Here is a 19,047-nt window from a genome sequence, read left to right as displayed (position 1 = left end):
GTCTGTTTTACAATTGAGGTAAGTAAGCATAAGGGTAAGTAACTTACCCTGTAACAAGTCAGAATGGGAAGAACCATGAATCCCTTCTCTCAGTCTTAAACTAATCCATTCTATCTTGGCCCTGTAACCATTCAGTTGAACTTTATGGCTTACATCCCCCGGTTTATTCATTCATATTTATTATGCCCCAGGTTTATTCAGCATTCAATAAATGATGACTGTTTTCCTTCCTCAGGCTTAAATTAAAGGCAACATGTTCCCTAAATGAAGCATTTGCACTGTGCCCTGTTGTCCTGTAGGAGGGCAAAAAGCCTGAAAATCCTGCATTGTGGTGGGTAAGCGGTGACGGAGAAGAAGTGAAGTGGAGCTTTGAAGAGCTGGGAGACCTGTCCAGGCAAGCGGCTAATGTACTGTCTGGTGCCTGTGGTCTGCAACCGGGAGACAGAGTTATTTGGATTCTGCCCAGGATCCCGGAGTGGTGGCTGCTGAATGTGGCTTGCATGCGAACAGGTTAGTAAAAGCATAGAAATGATGTATAGCTATAGCTGCTGTCACATACACCGATCATTGCTATTTAATAGACTCAGAACTACAAACATGCTAACGGGGATGATCATCACTGCCATGCTGGTCAACACCCTTCATGCCAAGTTTTGTCTTTATGGTACTTTTAGGATTTTTTGAACATGCTCTAGCTGTTAAGGAAATTCTGGGAGTCCGTGGACCTCTGTCATTCTCCTCTTTCCAGCACTTGTGATGCATCGCAAATGCATCGTCTTCTTAACTTACAATGCAATTAGCACATACTTACCCGTGTGTTTCACATGTTCCCCTGTGGGCTATGTTAAATACTCGGCTTGCCAGTATTTACAGCCCAGAATGTCTCGGGGCCTCACAAACGCCAGCAGCATACCCTGTGAGGACAGGTACACCTGTATTTACTAGTGAAGAATACAAATCCAGAGGGGTAGCATGTCCCAGTGGCAATGCTTTCCACCCCAAAAAAGTCCTTCTGTTGGTTTCTTTGGCTGTCCCATGTTGAGCCTAGTATTTTCTAACTTGCAGTGATCCTCCCGTCGAATTTAATGCATGAAAAAGAAGGGTATATTTACAAATGCAGAGCCAAAGCCTGCTTTCAGCGCAGCCCTGTCCCACTAATAAGCACAAGGCAAGCTAGAGACTGTTTCTAGGTACAAGTATTGTTCTTAAATATTGAGAGTATTCTCCTTTAGGAACTGTCCCGATTCCTGGCAGGCAGCAGCTGACAGCAAAGGACATTCTCCATCGACTACAGAAATCAAAGGCAAAGTGTGTCATCACTGATGGTTCTGTGGCACCAGCTGTGGACTCAGGTGGGCCTGAATGGCAGTCTCTGAAAGCCAAGCTGCTTGTATCAGAGGGCCACAGAGAAGGATGGCTGAACTTCAGAGAGCTCCTGAAGTGAGTAACCACTACTGTGAAAGCGCCACAGAAACAATGAAAGGCAAGCACAGTGATTGGTTGTGAACAGGAAATGTTGGCACATGCCAAAATATTTTCCTCCCTTCAGGACTGCACAGTGGGAAAATGTCAATGTTTATGACACTTTTGCTTGCTGCAGAAGTTATTTTAGCCAAGCGTTTTCAAGAATGTGTAATTCACCCTTTCAAATCACTGTATTCCTCATTTTGCACATTTTAAAGGCATGCTCCTTCTGATCACCACTGCGTGACCACAAAGCGTCAAGACCTGATGGCCATCTATTTTACCAGTGGAACTACGGGGGCTCCAAAAAGGATTGCACATTCCCACAGCAGCTATGGCATTGGCCTCACAGTAAGTGGAAGGTAAGGCTATCACTTTAAATCACAGATGTATTTCTGTAGCTGGTAAATTGGCAGAAAGAAGGGGAAGAGAAGATTTTACCAGCAGCTCTGTGTTTCACTATTTTAAAAAGCAGCAGTTCTATTCAGTCCCAACAAGCCTTTTTTCTGTGCAACAAGGCGTAGTTGGAGGTTAGCTGCCTTAGTGTGTATTGCACTTGGCAGTCATACAGAGTCACTAACCTCTTTTTTCACATTTTCTTTAACTTTTTCTAAACTCTTCATTGTGTATAATTAATAGATTGCCCATTTACTGAACATCAGCAAAGAACAAGTTTATGAAGTGTGTACCGTAAAAAGGGGGAAAAGACATGGCTCTTAGGCTTCTGAATTCATGCGTGACTGCTTTAGAGACAAGTCCCACAGGAACAAAATGCTGATAGTTCCGAACATAGGAAGGACTACACAGGTTCGTGAGATCTCTGAGTTTATAAAACTGTGTTGTTTAGAAAATTGGCGTAGCAATGCATCTCATTCTAACTGGCAAAGAGTAACAAATCAGAAGAGAGCAAACTAAAAAGTAAGTAAACCTCAAAGAATCCTTATCCCTACAATATGATTTCAACAAAACTCCTGCAATCTCATACTTATTTATTCAGCATCCTCTTTTGAGAGCAAGGAGAGCCCAGCAACAGCACTCTTCTCTCTGGCTTGTCCTCCCCAGATTTTCACTTCCCCAGAGCTATTCAGGGGCAGTATGCTGAAGAATTGTGAGCTTCACCAGGAAGTAAGCAACTGGTATTTCAGTAGTGAAGGCTGTAAATGTAAGCCCCCAAACACGAGAATCTTTAACGTCCCCAAATTTTTGTTCTGTACTCTGCTGAGAGGAGATTCGACTGCCCAAACCTGCAAACATCCATTCCTAGGCCTAAAAGTGAAGCCCGCAAGAAATGGGACAGGAGCTTGTGGAGCGCTTTGGTGGTGGTGTTAAAATGAGTGACAGCAGCAGATAATTGAGAATTTTGCTTGCATGTACTGTAGAACTGCATGTTAAGGAGTGAAGAGGCAGCAAGCCTATATTTCTTTAACAAATGGCACCGGCGTTATATTCTGTTACATCCTCTGCACGCAACTCTGTGAAAAAGACCACCATTATTCCTTTTACACGGAATCCCTTTATCATCATACCCACGTTACTGTGATGGCTGAAAATTGTTAGCTAACATTAAGATCCATTGAAGAACACTTTATCGGTCATTCCCCTCTGGAACGTCTGAAAAAGTAGCCTTATGGTTTCCTTTGTTTTCTACTTAAGTTGGAATTATGAAGAAATTCTGCAAGGGAGACTGAAAAGCTTTCCAGAGCACAAAGCTTGGGTGCGTTGAACTAGCTGTAAAAAGATGTAGATTCTGTTTTGAAGAAGAACCTGTTTAAATAGAACTGCTGTATATTCGTGTTGGCGAGTACAAAGCTAACTGCTTTTGTTCTTGTGTTTTGTAAGCTGAATACAGAGATCGTTATGTTATCTCTTGTGATGTAGGTGAGACCTCACGTGTTTCAGTAGCGACATCTCCTTTTTTTTATTCTAATTCTCTAGAGTCTGTCAAGATTTCCCATAACAGTCTTCTGTTCTGCTCCAACTGCCTATCGAATGTTGGTGCAACATAGACTGTCCAGGTAAGCCAAAGAAAAGATCCTTATTAGTGTATTTGATCAAAACAGTGGACCAAATGCTCTTCTCACCTTGACTTTACTTCAGAGTTACAATGATGTAACAGCAAAGGTAGTCATGTATTTCTCAACATCTTGAATCTGACATATTAGGAACAAAGCCAGAGTAAACATTTTAGGGACAGCGTAACCATCACAGATTCCACAAATTGTAGCAAACTTGCATGAGACTTTGAAAAGCAGTTTAGCTGATGAAATAGTAGGATAATAATGATAGCGTAGCATGATTGACCTACTTTCCAAAGTGCTTTTATAGTTGGATTCCCCTTCCCTTTGTTTTTCCCCTGCATTCCCCCACTACCATGCTCTACAAGAATAGCGCGTGTCAGTGCAGCTTGGCAACTCTCCTGTGACTTTTTGTTACCATTTTGTTGGAGACCCCAGTTTAGATTCTAGGGTTAGAAACACTGTATCAATTACTAGATGTTAAAATAATGGAGAAATAAAAGAGCATTTGCATTTTTGCAGATTTCTTTATGTTTAGCTCCACACAATTGGAATGGAATGTATAGGACTTGGTGAAGATTTTATTTTTGTGTAGAAAGGACTCCATGATCCAGGAATACAATAAGGAAGGGGACATTGCAGATAGATCACTGTGTCTGCTTAACTCTGCCAATTATTTGCTTTTTCTTTCCCACCAAGCTACAAATTCAGAAGCCTGCGGCACTGTGTGAGTGCCGGGGAGCCAATCAACCCTGAAGTGATGGGAGAATGGGAAGAGCACACTGGGCTGGATATTCACGAAGGCTACGGACAGGCAGAAACCATATGTTCAGACACTTTGCAGCTACAGCAATAAATTCCATTAGGGTTGCCAAGAAAATGTGAAGAAGTCAATTAGAGTAATGAAGAGTGGGAAAATGTAGCTTGTAGAAGTCATAGAATAATCATAACAGTTGCCCCCCAAATCCAAAGACTGCTTTTCATGCCAGTGGGCTTTTGGCTTGGGACCCTGGTATGCACCCTGGTATGGTTCCAGACTCACTGGCCTAGAACACTTTGCAGTCAACTAGTTCTGGGTCATGGTGGGGGTGGTGCCTGTGAAAGTTCCAGATTGAGGGGTTCCTGGAAAGGTTCTGGAGCCAGTGCACCTAGAAGCATTCTAGAGGTGTGGCTCAAGTCTAGAACCATTGTAGTTGAGTGAGTGTAGAACTGAATTGGAGATTCTGTCCAGAACTGTTTTAGGTCAGCAGGAGTCTAGTGCCATTCCAGGTCGAGGTTCCCTGGAAAAGGTTGCAGATTGGGACATTCCTGGAAATGTTCTAGGTTGGCGAGGAATCAAGAATCACTTTTCAGAAGTGCAACAATAAATACATTTTTAAAAGTTGCAGCTCAATACAAGTATGTTTAGAAAAATGAGTATAAATAAAATCTGTATCATGGCAGTGATGTTTAAAGACTGGACTAGTAAAGAGTTTAAAATAGATGATAAAATAGAAGTGTAAAATATTTACCATCAGCTGTTCATACTTTAATTTTAGCACTCGCAGCTTGATCAGTTCTCTCACTTCATTAATGAGATAGTTTATGACATGCTTGAGCAATTTCCACTTTTATTTACTTTAACCAAGCATGTCATTTTGGTCCCATTCTCAGAAGACATATCTAAGATCATTTGACCGTCCTGATAATAGTAAGCAGCAACAAGTAATTAAGCTTAAGATCTGGACAAAACCCCATCAATTTTCAAGTTCTCATAGAGGGTCTAAGACGCAAGTATTTCTTGTGGGAAGAATTTCCTGCAGTGTTGGAAGAAGTTCCGGGAGAGGTCAAAGCATCTGCATTCACCGTGAGAACATTAGATTTCTCTTTCAGAGATGCATATTCCCACTTGAAGTATTCACAGCCTTTCTTATTGCCTTCCTGCTTACTGACAGGACAACCACAAAATGCTTTGCCGTGATTTGGACCGGTATTTGATACATACAGTCTTTTAGCTCTTTGACCACAATGACACCGAGGGGGGGTTGGTTTTTCATTTTTGGCAGCTCTTACAGATTGATTCAAATTGACTGTGGAGTTCAGAATGGCAGGAGACACTTTGGACAAGTTTGAACTTCTTGAAGGTAAGCAATGCCTAAAAGATGCAGTCTTCTCTTTCTAGATAGCAAAAGAGTGTTTTTTTGCTGGTGGGAACATTTTTGGACTTGTTGGCTTTCTTTGAGGAGCCTCGGGAGTGGAATCATTTCCAGTTAATGCTGAATGTGGTGAAGTAGCATTTGCCTTTGCAGGTGGTAACTTAAAAGCAGAAAAGTTTGAAGTCTGCCTTTGGACCATTCCTACATTATAGATCATAGTATCGGGACTTTTGTAAACGATAGACTTCCGAGGTTCCACAGGTACCACAGTTTTCCCCAAACTTTGAAGATCTGAACTCATAACAACTGATACTCTAGAAATTGTTGTTTCTTCAGATGCTGTTAAAATAGCTGTACTGGAGTCATCTTTGAATGGAACACAATCTGAATTGTGTTCATACTGTGATTCTGGTATGAAAGCTACCTCTTCCCAGTCAGTCAGCAGAGAGAAACAATCGGAACTAGTACTAGTATCCTCCTCAGAGATATTAACTGAGGGGATGGTAGTGGAGACAAGCACTAGTCCTGAGCCATGTACTGGAGAGCTGTATTTGGCAGTAGTCGTCAGGTGCCCATTGCGGAACCCTTTCTGAATGCCTGTACCGCGAGATAGCTGTGGCTGTCCAAGAGGAAAAGCAAATCTGTCAGCAGATGCTGTTAAAGAGCTTTGGGCTTGATCATGTAAATCAGTCCTTAAGCTGCTGCTAGATGCAACATGGATGGCTGTAGAGGAATTGATTGTGCTTCTCTCCTGTTGTTCTCCTGTTTGTACGTTGGAATTTATCATAACTCCGGTAGCACTGTTGTGGTTTTCCTCCGCTGGAGAGCTTATTTTGCAAGTTGTATCTCCAGATGTTTCAGGTCTGCTATTACTTCCCAGTGGAGTCTTGTCAGTGAAGTTTATACTCAGTGTTCGGGAAATCAGGTTCCCCTTTGGATGTGCCTAGGGAGTCCCCAAATGGAGGGGAGTTCCCACAAATGGAGATTTGGGGAAATGAATCCCCAGAAGTAGAAATCAATGCTCTAAATTAATAAGCATATTAGCCTAATGATGTTCTGTTCAATTCATAGTCAAGATGCTGGGTTGTTTATTTGAATAGCTCATCTTTCATCTGGATGCCAGGCTCTGAAGCAAGTAGAAGGGAAGATGTGAGGAAGTTACTAAGCTTAGCCAAAGATTTAGTAACCTTCAGCACACATCCATCACAAATCATCCTCCAAGCAAGACGGGCAGTATTCCGAGAATCATCCAAGCCTTGAAAAGAATGGTTATGTTCATATTCTTCCTTTTAAACTACTGTTAGTGGGGGAAAAGGCATTCAGGTAAGGCTTACATAAATGGAAGGGATTCACGGAACTCTGACACATGGTTTTCTAGAGAAAGTTTGGAAAAGGGCAGTGGCAGTGAAGTTTCCTTTGCTGAACATCTAATGGTCATCTAACCAGAGTTTAATATATGGTCCTGATTACTAACATTCTTGTTTTGTTTTATCACTTATATCAAATTCCGATTGTACTAATATTCTCTTACACTAATAAGATGTCCAGACCTATCCAGTAAGATCAAGTTTCCTTGATTCTCCCTCGATTTCCTTATTCTTCCCCCACTGTCTTTTTCTTTTGAACCCTAATAATTTAATGTTTGGCTGTGTTGTGCAACATACACTTCAAAGGACTAGGCCAGATTTCAGAAAAAAGCATAAACTTAGAGATGACAAACTCTAATCTTTGAAGCATCTGGTCTTTCTTATTTTGATGCTTTTGTTGAACAGAGCATTACGTAACTTGAAAAAGTTACAGTAGCTGTTTAGCTTTATAAAAATATATATCTATAAGATGAGAATCATCATATCATACTTACCAGAATGCTCCCGTCCTGCAAAAGCTATCCCCAGATCCTGCAAGGCACCTTTTGTCCCTTTAGGCTTCCTATTCTAGAATAACTAAGAAGAAAAATGCAGGTGATTAATATACAGCATTTCATAGCCTCTTCACGGTAAAGGAAAAACGACTTCAGAAATACCACCTCGCACTTAATAAATCTCAAGGTCACTGTACAAGTCAGGTGTCTGTTTTACAATTGAGGTAAGTAAGCATAAGGGTAAGTAACTTACCCTGTAACAAGTCAGAATGGGAAGAACCATGAATCCCTTCTCTCAGTCTTAAACTAATCCATTCTATCTTGGCCCTGTAACCATTCAGTTGAACTTTATGGCTTACACCCCCCGGTTTATTCATTCATATTTATTATGCCCCAGGTTTATTCAGCATTCAATAAATGATGACTGTTTTCCTTCCTCAGGCTTAAATTAAAGGCAACATGTTCCCTAAATGAAGCATTTGCACTGTGCCCTGTTGTCCTGTAGGAGGGCAAAAAGCCTGAAAACCCTGCATTGTGGTGGGTAAGCGGTGACGGAGAAGAAGTGAAGTGGAGCTTTGAAGAGCTGGGAGACCTGTCCAGGCAAGCGGCTAATGTACTGTCTGGTGCCTGTGGTCTGCAACCGGGAGACAGAGTTATTTGGATTCTGCCCAGGATCCCGGAGTGGTGGCTGCTGAATGTGGCTTGCATGCGAACAGGTTAGTAAAAGCATAGAAATCATTTATAGCTATAGCTGCTGTCACATACACCGATCATTGCTATTTAATAGACTCAGAACTACAAACATGCTAACGGGGATGATCATCACTGCCATGCTGGTCAACACCCTTCATGCCAAGTTTTGTCTTTATGGTACTTTTAGGATTTTTTGAACATGCTCTAGCTGTTAAGGAAATTCTGGGAGTCCGTGGACCTCTGTCATTCTCCTCTTTCCAGCACTTGTGATGCATCGCAAATGCATCGTCTTCTTAACTTACAATGCAATTAGCACATACTTACCCGTGTGTTTCACATGTTCCCCTGTGGGCTATGTTAAATACTCGGCTTGCCAGTATTTACAGCCCAGAATGTCTCGGGGCCTCACAAACGCCAGCAGCATACCCTGTGAGGACAGGTACACCTGTATTTACTAGTGAAGAATACAAATCCAGAGGGGTAGCATGTCCCAGTGGCAATGCTTTCCACCCCAAAAAAGTCCTTCTGTTGGTTTCTTTGGCTGTCCCATGTTGAGCCTAGTATTTTCTAACTTGCAGTGATCCTCCCGTCGAATTTAATGCATGAAAAAGAAGGGTATATTTACAAATGCAGAGCCAAAGCCTGCTTTCAGCGCAGCCCTGTCCCACTAATAAGCACAAGGCAAGCTAGAGACTGTTTCTAGGTACAAGTATTGTTCTTAAATATTGAGAGTATTCTCCTTTAGGAACTGTCCCGATTCCTGGCAGGCAGCAGCTGACAGCAAAGGACATTCTCCATGGACTACAGAAATCAAAGGCAAAGTGTGTCATCACTGATGGTTCTGTGGCACCAGCTGTGGACTCAGGTGGGCCTGAATGGCAGTCTCTGAAAGCCAAGCTGCTTGTATCAGAGGGCCACAGAGAAGGATGGCTGAACTTCAGAGAGCTCCTGAAGTGAGTAACCACTACTGTGAAAGCGCCACAGAAACAATGAAAGGCAAGCACAGTGATTGGTTGTGAACAGGAAATGTTGGCACATGCCAAAATATTTTCCTCCCTTCAGGACTGCACAGTGGGAAAATGTCAATGTTTATGACACTTTTGCTTGCTGCAGAAGTTATTTTAGCCAAGCGTTTTCAAGAATGTGTAATTCACCCTTTCAAATCACTGTATTCCTCATTTTGCACATTTTAAAGGCATGCTCCTTCTGATCACCACTGCGTGACCACAAAGCGTCAAGACCCGATGGCCATCTATTTTACCAGTGGAACTACGGGGGCTCCAAAAAGGATTGCACATTCCCACAGCAGCTATGGCATTGGCCTCACAGTAAGTGGAAGGTAAGGCTATCACTTTAAATCACAGATGTATTTCTGTAGCTGGTAAATTGGCAGAAAGAAGGGGAAGAGAAGATTTTACCAGCAGCTCTGTGTTTCACTATTTTAAAAAGCAGCAGTTCTATTCAGTCCCAACAAGCCTTTTTTCTGTGCAACAAGGCGTAGTTGGAGGTTAGCTGCCTTAGTGTGTATTGCACTTGGCAGTCATACAGAGTCACTAACCTCTTTTTTAACATTTTCTTTAACTTTTTCTAAACTCTTCATTGTGTATAATTAATAGATTGCCCATTTACTGAACATCAGCAAAGAACAAGTTTATGAAGTGTGTACCGTAAAAAGGGGGAAAAGACATGGCTCTTAGGCTTCTGAATTCATGCGTGACTGCTTTAGAGACAAGTCCCACAGGAACAAAATGCTGATAGTTCCGAACATAGGAAGGACTACACAGGTTCGTGAGATCTCTGAGTTTATAAAACTGTGTTGTTTAGAAAATTGGCGTAGCAATGCATCTCATTCTAACTGGCAAAGAGTAACAAATCAGAAGAGAGCAAACTAAAAAGTAAGTAAACCTCAAAGAATCCTTATCCCTACAATATGATTTCAACAAAACTCCTGCAATCTCATACTTATTTATTCAGCATCCTCTTTTGAGAGCAAGGAGAGCCCAGCAACAGCACTCTTCTCTCTGGCTTGTCCTCCCCAGATTTTCACTTCCCCAGAGCTATTCAGGGGCAGTATGCTGAAGAATTGTGAGCTTCACCAGGAAGTAAGCAACTGGTATTTCAGTAGTGAAGGCTGTAAATGTAAGCCCCCAAACACGAGAATCTTTAACGTCCCCAAATTTTTGTTCTGTACTCTGCTGAGAGGAGATTCGACTGCCCAAACCTGCAAACATCCATTCCTAGGCCTAAAAGTGAAGCCCGCAAGAAATGGGACAGGAGCTTGTGGAGCGCTTTGGTGGTGGTGTTAAAATGAGTGACAGCAGCAGATAATTGAGAATTTTGCTTGCATGTACTGTAGAACTGCATGTTAAGGAGTGAAGAGGCAGCAAGCCTATATTTCTTTAACAAATGGCACCAGCGTTATATTCTGTTACATCCTCTGCACGCAACTCTGTGAAAAAGACCACCATTATTCCTTTTACACGGAATCCCTTTATCATCATACCCACGTTACTGTGATGGCTGAAAATTGTTAGCTAACATTAAGATCCATTGAAGAACACTTTATCGGTCATTCCCCTCTGGAACGTCTGAAAAAGTAGCCTTATGGTTTCCTTTGTTTTCTACTTAAGTTGGAATTATGAAGAAATTCTGCAAGGGAGACTGAAAAGCTTTCCAGAGCACAAAGCTTGGGTGCGTTGAACTAGCTGTAAAAAGATGTAGATTCTGTTTTGAAGAAGAACCTGTTTAAATAGAACTGCTGTATATTCGTGTTGGCGAGTACAAAGCTAACTGCTTTTGTTCTTGTGTTTTGTAAGCTGAATACAGAGATCGTTATGTTATCTCTTGTGATGTAGGTGAGACCTCACGTGTTTCAGTAGCGACATCTCCTTTTTTTATTCTAATTCTCTAGAGTCTGTCAAGATTTCCCATAACAGTCTTCTGTTCTGCTCCAACTGCCTATCGAATGTTGGTGCAACATAGACTGTCCAGGTAAGCCAAAGAAAAGATCCTTATTAGTGTATTTGATCAAAACAGTGGACCAAATGCTCTTCTCACCTTGACTTTACTTCAGAGTTACAATGATGTAACAGCAAAGGTAGTCATGTATTTCTCAACATCTTGAATCTGACATATTAGGAACAAAGCCAGAGTAAACATTTCAGGGACAGCGTAACCATCACAGATTCCACAAATTGTAGCAAACTTGCATGAGACTTTGAAAAGCAGTTTAGCTGATGAAATAGTAGGATAATAATGATAGCGTAGCATGATTGACCTACTTTCCAAAGTGCTTTTATAGTTGGATTCCCCTTCCCTTTGTTTTTCCCCTGCATTCCCCCACTACCATGCTCTACAAGAATAGCGCGTGTCAGTGCAGCTTGGCAACTCTCCTGTGACTTTTTGTTACCATTTTGTTGGAGACCCCAGTTTAGATTCTAGGGTTAGAAACACTGTATCAATTACTAGATGTTAAAATAATGGAGAAATAAAAGAGCATTTGCATTTTTGCAGATTTCTTTATGTTTAGCTCCACACAATTGGAATGGAATGTATAGGACTTGGTGAAGATTTTATTTTCGTGTAGAAAGGACTCCATGATCCAGGAATACAATAAGGAAGGGGACATTGCAGATAGATCACTGTGTCTGCTTAACTCTGCCAATTATTTGCTTTTTCTTTCCCACCAAGCTACAAATTCAGAAGCCTGCGGCACTGTGTGAGTGCCGGGGAGCCAATCAACCCTGAAGTGATGGGAGAATGGGAAGAGCACACTGGGCTGGATATTCACGAAGGCTACGGACAGGCAGAAACCATATGTTCAGACACTTTGCAGCTACAGCAATAAATTCCATTAGGGTTGCCAAGAAAATGTGAAGAAGTCAATTAGAGTAATGAAGAGTGGGAAAATGTAGCTTGTAGAAGTCATAGAATAATCATAACAGTTGCCCCCCAAATCCAAAGACTGCTTTTCATGCCAGTGGGCTTTTGGCTTGGGACCCTGGTATGCACCCTGGTATGGTTCCAGACTCACTGGCCTAGAACACTTTGCAGTCAACTAGTTCTGGGTCATGGTGGGGGTGGTGCCTGTGAAAGTTCCAGATTGAGGGGTTCCTGGAAAGGTTCTGGAGCCAGTGCACCTAGAAGCATTCTAGAGGTGTGGCTCAAGTCTAGAACCATTGTAGTTGAGTGAGTGTAGAACTGAATTGGAGATTCTGTCCAGAACTGTTTTAGGTCAGCAGGAGTCTAGTGCCATTCCAGGTCGAGGTTCCCTGGAAAAGGTTGCAGATTGGGACATTCCTGGAAATGTTCTAGGTTGGCGAGGAATCAAGAATCACTTTTCAGAAGTGCAACAATAAATACATTTTTAAAAGTTGCAGCTCAATACAAGTATGTTTAGAAAAATGAGTATAAATAAAATCTGTATCATGGCAGTGATGTTTAAAGACTGGACTAGTAAAGAGTTTAAAATAGATGATAAAATAGAAGTGTAAAATATTTACCATCAGCTGTTCATACTTTAATTTTAGCACTCGCAGCTTGATCAGTTCTCTCACTTCATTAATGAGATAGTTTATGACATGCTTGAGCAATTTCCACTTTTATTTACTTTAACCAAGCATGTCATTTTGGTCCCATTCTCAGAAGACATATCTAAGATCATTTGACCGTCCTGATAATAGTAAGCAGCAACAAGTAATTAAGCTTAAGATCTGGACAAAACCCCATCAATTTTCAAGTTCTCATAGAGGGTCTAAGACGCAAGTATTTCCTGTTGGAAGAATTTCCTGCAGTGTTGGAAGAAGTTCCGGGAGAGGTCAAAGCATCTGCATTCACCGTGAGAACATTAGATTTCTCTTTCAGAGATGCATATTCCCACTTGAAGTATTCACAGCCTTTCTTATTGCCTTCCTGCTTACTGACAGGACAACCACAAAATGCTTTGCCGTGATTTGGACCGGTATTTGATACATACAGTCTTTTAGCTCTTTGACCACAATGACACCGAGGGGGGGTTGGTTTTTCATTTTTGGCAGCTCTTACAGATTGATTCAAATTGACTGTGGAGTTCAGAATGGCAGGAGACACTTTGGACAAGTTTGAACTTCTTGAAGGTAAGCAATGCCTAAAAGATGCAGTCTTCTCTTTCTAGATAGCAAAAGAGTGTTTTTTTGCTGGTGGGAACATTTTTGGACTTGTTGGCTTTCTTTGAGGAGCCTCGGGAGTGGAATCATTTCCAGTTAATGCTGAATGTGGTGAAGTAGCATTTGCCTTTGCAGGTGGTAACTTAAAAGCAGAAAAGTTTGAAGTCTGCCTTTGGACCATTCCTACATTATAGATCATAGTATCGGGACTTTTGTAAACGATAGACTTCCGAGGTTCCACAGGTACCACAGTTTTCCCCAAACTTTGAAGATCTGAACTCATGACAACTGATACTCTAGAAATTGTTGTTTCTTCAGATGCTGTTAAAATAGCTGTACTGGAGTCATCTTTGAATGGAACACAATCTGAATTGTGTTCATACTGTGATTCTGGTATGAAAGCTACCTCTTCCCAGTCAGTCAGCAGAGAGAAACAATCGGAACTAGTACTAGTATCCTCCTCAGAGATATTAACTGAGGGGATGGTAGTGGAGACAAGCACTAGTCCTGAGCCATGTACTGGAGAGCTGTATTTGGCAGTAGTCGTCAGGTGCCCATTGCGGAACCCTTTCTGAATGCCTGTACCGCGAGATAGCTGTGGCTGTCCAAGAGGAAAAGCAAATCTGTCAGCAGATGCTGTTAAAGAGCTTTGGGCTTGATCATGTAAATCAGTCCTTAAGCTGCTGCTAGATGCAACATGGATGGCTGTAGAGGAATTGATTGTGCTTCTCTCCTGTTGTTCTCCTGTTTGTACGTTGGAATTTATCATAACTCCGGTAGCACTGTTGTGGTTTTCCTCCGCTGGAGAGCTTATTTTGCAAGTTGTATCTCCAGATGTTTCAGGTCTGCTATTACTTCCCAGTGGAGTCTTGTCAGTGAAGTTTATACTCAGTGTTCGGGAAATCAGGTTCCCCTTTGGATGTGCCTAGGGAGTCCCCAAATGGAGGGGAGTTCCCACAAATGGAGATTTGGGGAAATGAATCCCCAGAAGTAGAAATCAATGCTCTAAATTAATAAGCATATTAGCCTAATGATGTTCTGTTCAATTCATAGTCAAGATGCTGGGTTGTTTATTTGAATAGCTCATCTTTCATCTGGATGCCAGGCTCTGAAGCAAGTAGAAGGGAAGATGTGAGGAAGTTACTAAGCTTAGCCAAAGATTTAGTAACCTTCAGCACACATCCATCACAAATCATCCTCCAAGCAAGACGGGCAGTATTCCGAGAATCATCCAAGCCTTGAAAAGAATGGTTATGTTCATATTCTTCCTTTTAAACTACTGTTAGTGGGGGAAAAGGCATTCAGGTAAGGCTTACATAAATGGAAGGGATTCACGGAACTCTGACACATGGTTTTCTAGAGAAAGTTCGGAAAAGGGCAGTGGCAGTGAAGTTTCCTTTGCTGAACATCTAATGGTCATCTAACCAGAGTTTAATATATGGTCCTGATTACTAACATTCTTGTTTTGTTTTATCACTTATATCAAATTCCGATTGTACTAATATTCTCTTACACTAATAAGATGTCCAGACCTATCCAGTAAGATCAAGTTTCCTTGATTCTCCCTCGATTTCCTTATTCTTCCCCCACTGTCTTTTTCTTTTGAACCCTAATAATTTAATGTTTGGCTGTGTTGTGCAACATACACTTCAAAGGACTAGGCCAGATTTCAGAAAAAAGCATAAACTTAGAGATGACAAACTCTAATCTTTGAAGCATCTGGTCTTTCTTATTTTGATGCTTTTGTTGAACAGAGCATTACGTAACTTGAAAAAGTTACAGTAGCTGTTTAGCTTTATAAAAATATATAAGATGAGAATCATCATATCATACTTACCAGAATGCTCCCGTCCTGCAAAAGCTATCCCCAGATCCTGCAAGGCACCTTTTGTCCCTTTAGGCTTCCTATTCTAGAATAACTAAGAAGAAAAATGCAGGTGATTAATATACAGCATTTCATAGCCTCTTCACGGTAAAGGAAAAACGACTTCAGAAATACCACCTCGCACTTAATAAATCTCAAGGTCACTGTACAAGTCAGGTGTCTGTTTTACAATTGAGGTAAGTAAGCATAAGGGTAAGTAACTTACCCTGTAACAAGTCAGAATGGGAAGAACCATGAATCCCTTCTCTCAGTCTTAAACTAATCCATTCTATCTTGGCCCTGTAACCATTCAGTTGAACTTTATGGCTTACACCCCCCGGTTTATTCATTCATATTTATTATGCCCCAGGTTTATTCAGCATTCAATAAATGATGACTGTTTTCCTTCCTCAGGCTTAAATTAAAGGCAACATGTTCCCTAAATGAAGCATTTGCACTGTGCCCTGTTGTCCTGTAGGAGGGCAAAAAGCCTGAAAACCCTGCATTGTGGTGGGTAAGCGGTGACGGAGAAGAAGTGAAGTGGAGCTTTGAAGAGCTGGGAGTCCTGTCCAGGCAAGCGGCTAATGTACTGTCTGGTGCCTGTGGTCTGCAACCGGGAGACAGAGTTATTTGGATTCTGCCCAGGATCCCGGAGTGGTGGCTGCTGAATGTGGCTTGCATGCGAACAGGTTAGTAAAAGCATAGAAATCATTTATAGCTATAGCTGCTGTCACATACACCGATCATTGCTATTTAATAGACTCAGAACTACAAACATGCTAACGGGGATGATCATCACTGCCATGCTGGTCAACACCCTTCATGCCAAGTTTTGTCTTTATGGTACTTTTAGGATTTTTTGAACATGCTCTAGCTGTTAAGGAAATTCTGGGAGTCCGTGGACCTCTGTCATTCTCCTCTTTCCAGCACTTGTGATGCATCGCAAATGCATCGTCTTCTTAACTTACAATGCAATTAGCACATACTTACCCGTGTGTTTCACATGTTCCCCTGTGGGCTATGTTAAATACTCGGCTTGCCAGTATTTACAGCCCAGAATGTCTCGGGGCCTCACAAACGCCAGCAGCATACCCTGTGAGGACAGGTACACCTGTATTTACTAGTGAAGAATACAAATCCAGAGGGGTAGCATGTCCCAGTGGCAATGCTTTCCACCCCAAAAAAGTCCTTCTGTTGGTTTCTTTGGCTGTCCCATGTTGAGCCTAGTATTTTCTAACTTGCAGTGATCCTCCCGTCGAATTTAATGCATGAAAAAGAAGGGTATATTTACAAATGCAGAGCCAAAGCCTGCTTTCAGCGCAGCCCTGTCCCACTAATAAGCACAAGGCAAGCTAGAGACTGTTTCTAGGTACAAGTATTGTTCTTAAATATTGAGAGTATTCTCCTTTAGGAACTGTCCCGATTCCTGGCAGGCAGCAGCTGACAGCAAAGGACATTCTCCATGGACTACAGAAATCAAAGGCAAAGTGTGTCATCACTGATGGTTCTGTGGCACCAGCTGTGGACTCAGGTGGGCCTGAATGGCAGTCTCTGAAAGCCAAGCTGCTTGTATCAGAGGGCCACAGAGAAGGATGGCTGAACTTCAGAGAGCTCCTGAAGTGAGTAACCACTACTGTGAAAGCGCCACAGAAACAATGAAAGGCAAGCACAGTGATTGGTTGTGAACAGGAAATGTTGGCACATGCCAAAATATTTTCCTCCCTTCAGGACTGCACAGTGGGAAAATGTCAATGTTTATGACACTTTTGCTTGCTGCAGAAGTTATTTTAGCCAAGCGTTTTCAAGAATGTGTAATTCACCCTTTCAAATCACTGTATTCCTCATTTTGCACATTTTAAAGGCATGCTCCTTCTGATCACCACTGCGTGACCACAAAGCGTCAAGACCCGATGGCCATCTATTTTACCAGTGGAACTACGGGGGCTCCAAAAAGGATTGCACATTCCCACAGCAGCTATGGCATTGGCCTCACAGTAAGTGGAAGGTAAGGCTATCACTTTAAATCACAGATGTATTTCTGTAGCTGGTAAATTGGCAGAAAGAAGGGGAAGAGAAGATTTTACCAGCAGCTCTGTGTTTCACTATTTTAAAAAGCAGCAGTTCTATTCAGTCCCAACAAGCCTTTTTTCTGTGCAACAAGGCGTAGTTGGAGGTTAGCTGCCTTAGTGTGTATTGCACTTGGCAGTCATACAGAGTCACTAACCTCTTTTTTCACATTTTCTTTAACTTCTTCTAAACTCTTCATTGTGTATAATTAATAGATTGCCCATTTACTGAACATCAGCAAAGAACAAGTTTATGAGGTGTGTACCGTAAAAAGGGGGGAAAGACATGGCTCTTAGGCTTCTGAATTCATGCGTGACTGCTTTAGAGACAAGTCCCACAGGAACAAAATGCTGATAGTTCCGAACATAGGAAGGACTACACAGGTTTGTGAGATCTCTGAGTTTATAAAACTGTGTTGTTTAGAAAATTGGCGTAGCAATGCATCTCATTCTAACTGGCAAAGAGTAACAAATCAGAAGAGAGCAAACTAAAAAGTAAGTAAACCTCAAAGAATCCTTATCCCTACAATATGATTTCAACAAAACTCCTGCAATCTCATACTTATTTATTCAGCATCCTCTTTTGAGAGCAAGGAGAGCCCAGCAACAGCACTCTTCTCTCTGGCTCGTCCTCCCCAGATTTTCACTTCCCCAGAGCTATTCAGGGGCAGTATGCTGAAGAATTGTGAGCTTCACCAGGAAGTAAGCAACTGGTATTTCAGTAGTGAAGGCTGTAAATGTAAGCCCCCAAACAAGAGAATCTTTAACGTCCCCAAATTTTTGTTCTGTACTCTGCTGAGAAGAGATTCGACTGCCCAAACCTGCAAACATCCATTCCTAGGCCTAAAAGTGAAGCCCGCAAGAAATGGGACAGGAGCTTGTGGAGCGCTTTGGTGGTGGTGTTAAAATGAGTGACAGCAGCAGATAATTGAGAATTTTGGTTGCATGTACTGTAGAACTGCATGTTAAGGAGTGAAGAGGCAGCAAGCCTATATTTCTTTAACAAATGGCACCAGCGTTATATTCTGTTACATCCTCTGCACGCAACTCTGTGAAAAAGACCACCATTATTCCTTTTACACGGAATCCCTTTATCATCATACCCACGTTACTGTGATGGCTGAAAATTGTTAGCTAACATTAAGATCCATTGAAGAACACTTTATCGGTCATTCCCCTCTGGAACGTCTGAAAAAGTAGCCTTATGGTTTCCTTTGTTTTCTACTTAAGTTGGAATTATGAAGAAATTCTGCAAGGGAGACTGAAAAGCTTTCCAGAGCACAAAGCTTGGGTGCGTTGAACTAGCTGTAAAAAGATGTAGATTCTGTTTTGAAGAAGAACCTGTTTAAATAGAACTGCTGTATATTCGTGTTGGCGAGTACAAAGCTAACTGCTTTTGTTCTTGTGTTTTGTAAGCTGAATACAGAGATCGTTATGTTATCTCTTGTGATGTAGGTGAGACCTCACGTGTTTCAGTAGCGACATCTCCTTTTTTTTATTCTAATTCTCTAGAGTCTGTCAAGATTTCCCATAACAGTCTTCTGTTCTGCTCCAACTGCCTATCGAATGTTGGTGCAACATAGACTGTCCAGGTAAGCCAAAGAAAAGATCCTTATTAGTGTATTTGATCAAAACAGTGGACCAAATGCTCTTCTCACCTTGACTTTACTTCAGAGTTACAATGATGTAACAGCAAAGGTAGTCATGTATTTCTCAACATCTTGAATCTGACATATTAGGAACAAAGCCAGAGTAAACATTTCAGGGACAGCGTAACCATCACAGATTCCACAAATTGTAGCAAA

The 19,047-nt window shown here is 41.7% G+C and overlaps 1 protein-coding gene and 2 long non-coding RNA genes across 3 annotated transcripts; all 3 read left to right on the top strand.

The window, feature by feature from the left end:
* Window positions 1–308: 308 nt before the first annotated feature.
* On the top strand, window positions 309–1,803 carry LOC135326528 (acyl-coenzyme A synthetase ACSM5, mitochondrial-like; the record flags this gene model as incomplete). Its single annotated transcript, XM_064504355.1, has 3 exons — window positions 309–510; window positions 1,233–1,440; window positions 1,683–1,803. Coding segments are annotated over 3 exons (531 nt in total), but the record flags the coding sequence as incomplete, so codon positions are not given.
* Window positions 1,804–2,772: 969 nt separating this feature from the next.
* Window positions 2,773–4,245, top strand: LOC135326529 (uncharacterized). The gene is made up of 2 exons (XR_010386892.1): window positions 2,773–3,479; window positions 4,179–4,245. It is a non-coding gene; the product is annotated as an uncharacterized LOC135326529 (long non-coding RNA).
* Window positions 4,246–10,627: 6,382 nt separating this feature from the next.
* LOC135326527 (uncharacterized) lies at window positions 10,628–11,925 on the top strand. The gene is made up of 2 exons (XR_010386891.1): window positions 10,628–11,159; window positions 11,859–11,925. It is a non-coding gene; the product is annotated as an uncharacterized LOC135326527 (long non-coding RNA).
* The last annotated feature ends 7,122 nt before the right edge of the window (window positions 11,926–19,047 follow it).

This window comes from Dromaius novaehollandiae, unplaced genomic scaffold (genome assembly GCF_036370855.1).
Source record: "Dromaius novaehollandiae isolate bDroNov1 unplaced genomic scaffold, bDroNov1.hap1 HAP1_SCAFFOLD_125, whole genome shotgun sequence".
Classification (NCBI taxonomy): domain Eukaryota; kingdom Metazoa; phylum Chordata; class Aves; order Casuariiformes; family Dromaiidae; genus Dromaius; species Dromaius novaehollandiae.
This window is presented reverse-complemented; position numbering and strand designations above follow the sequence as displayed.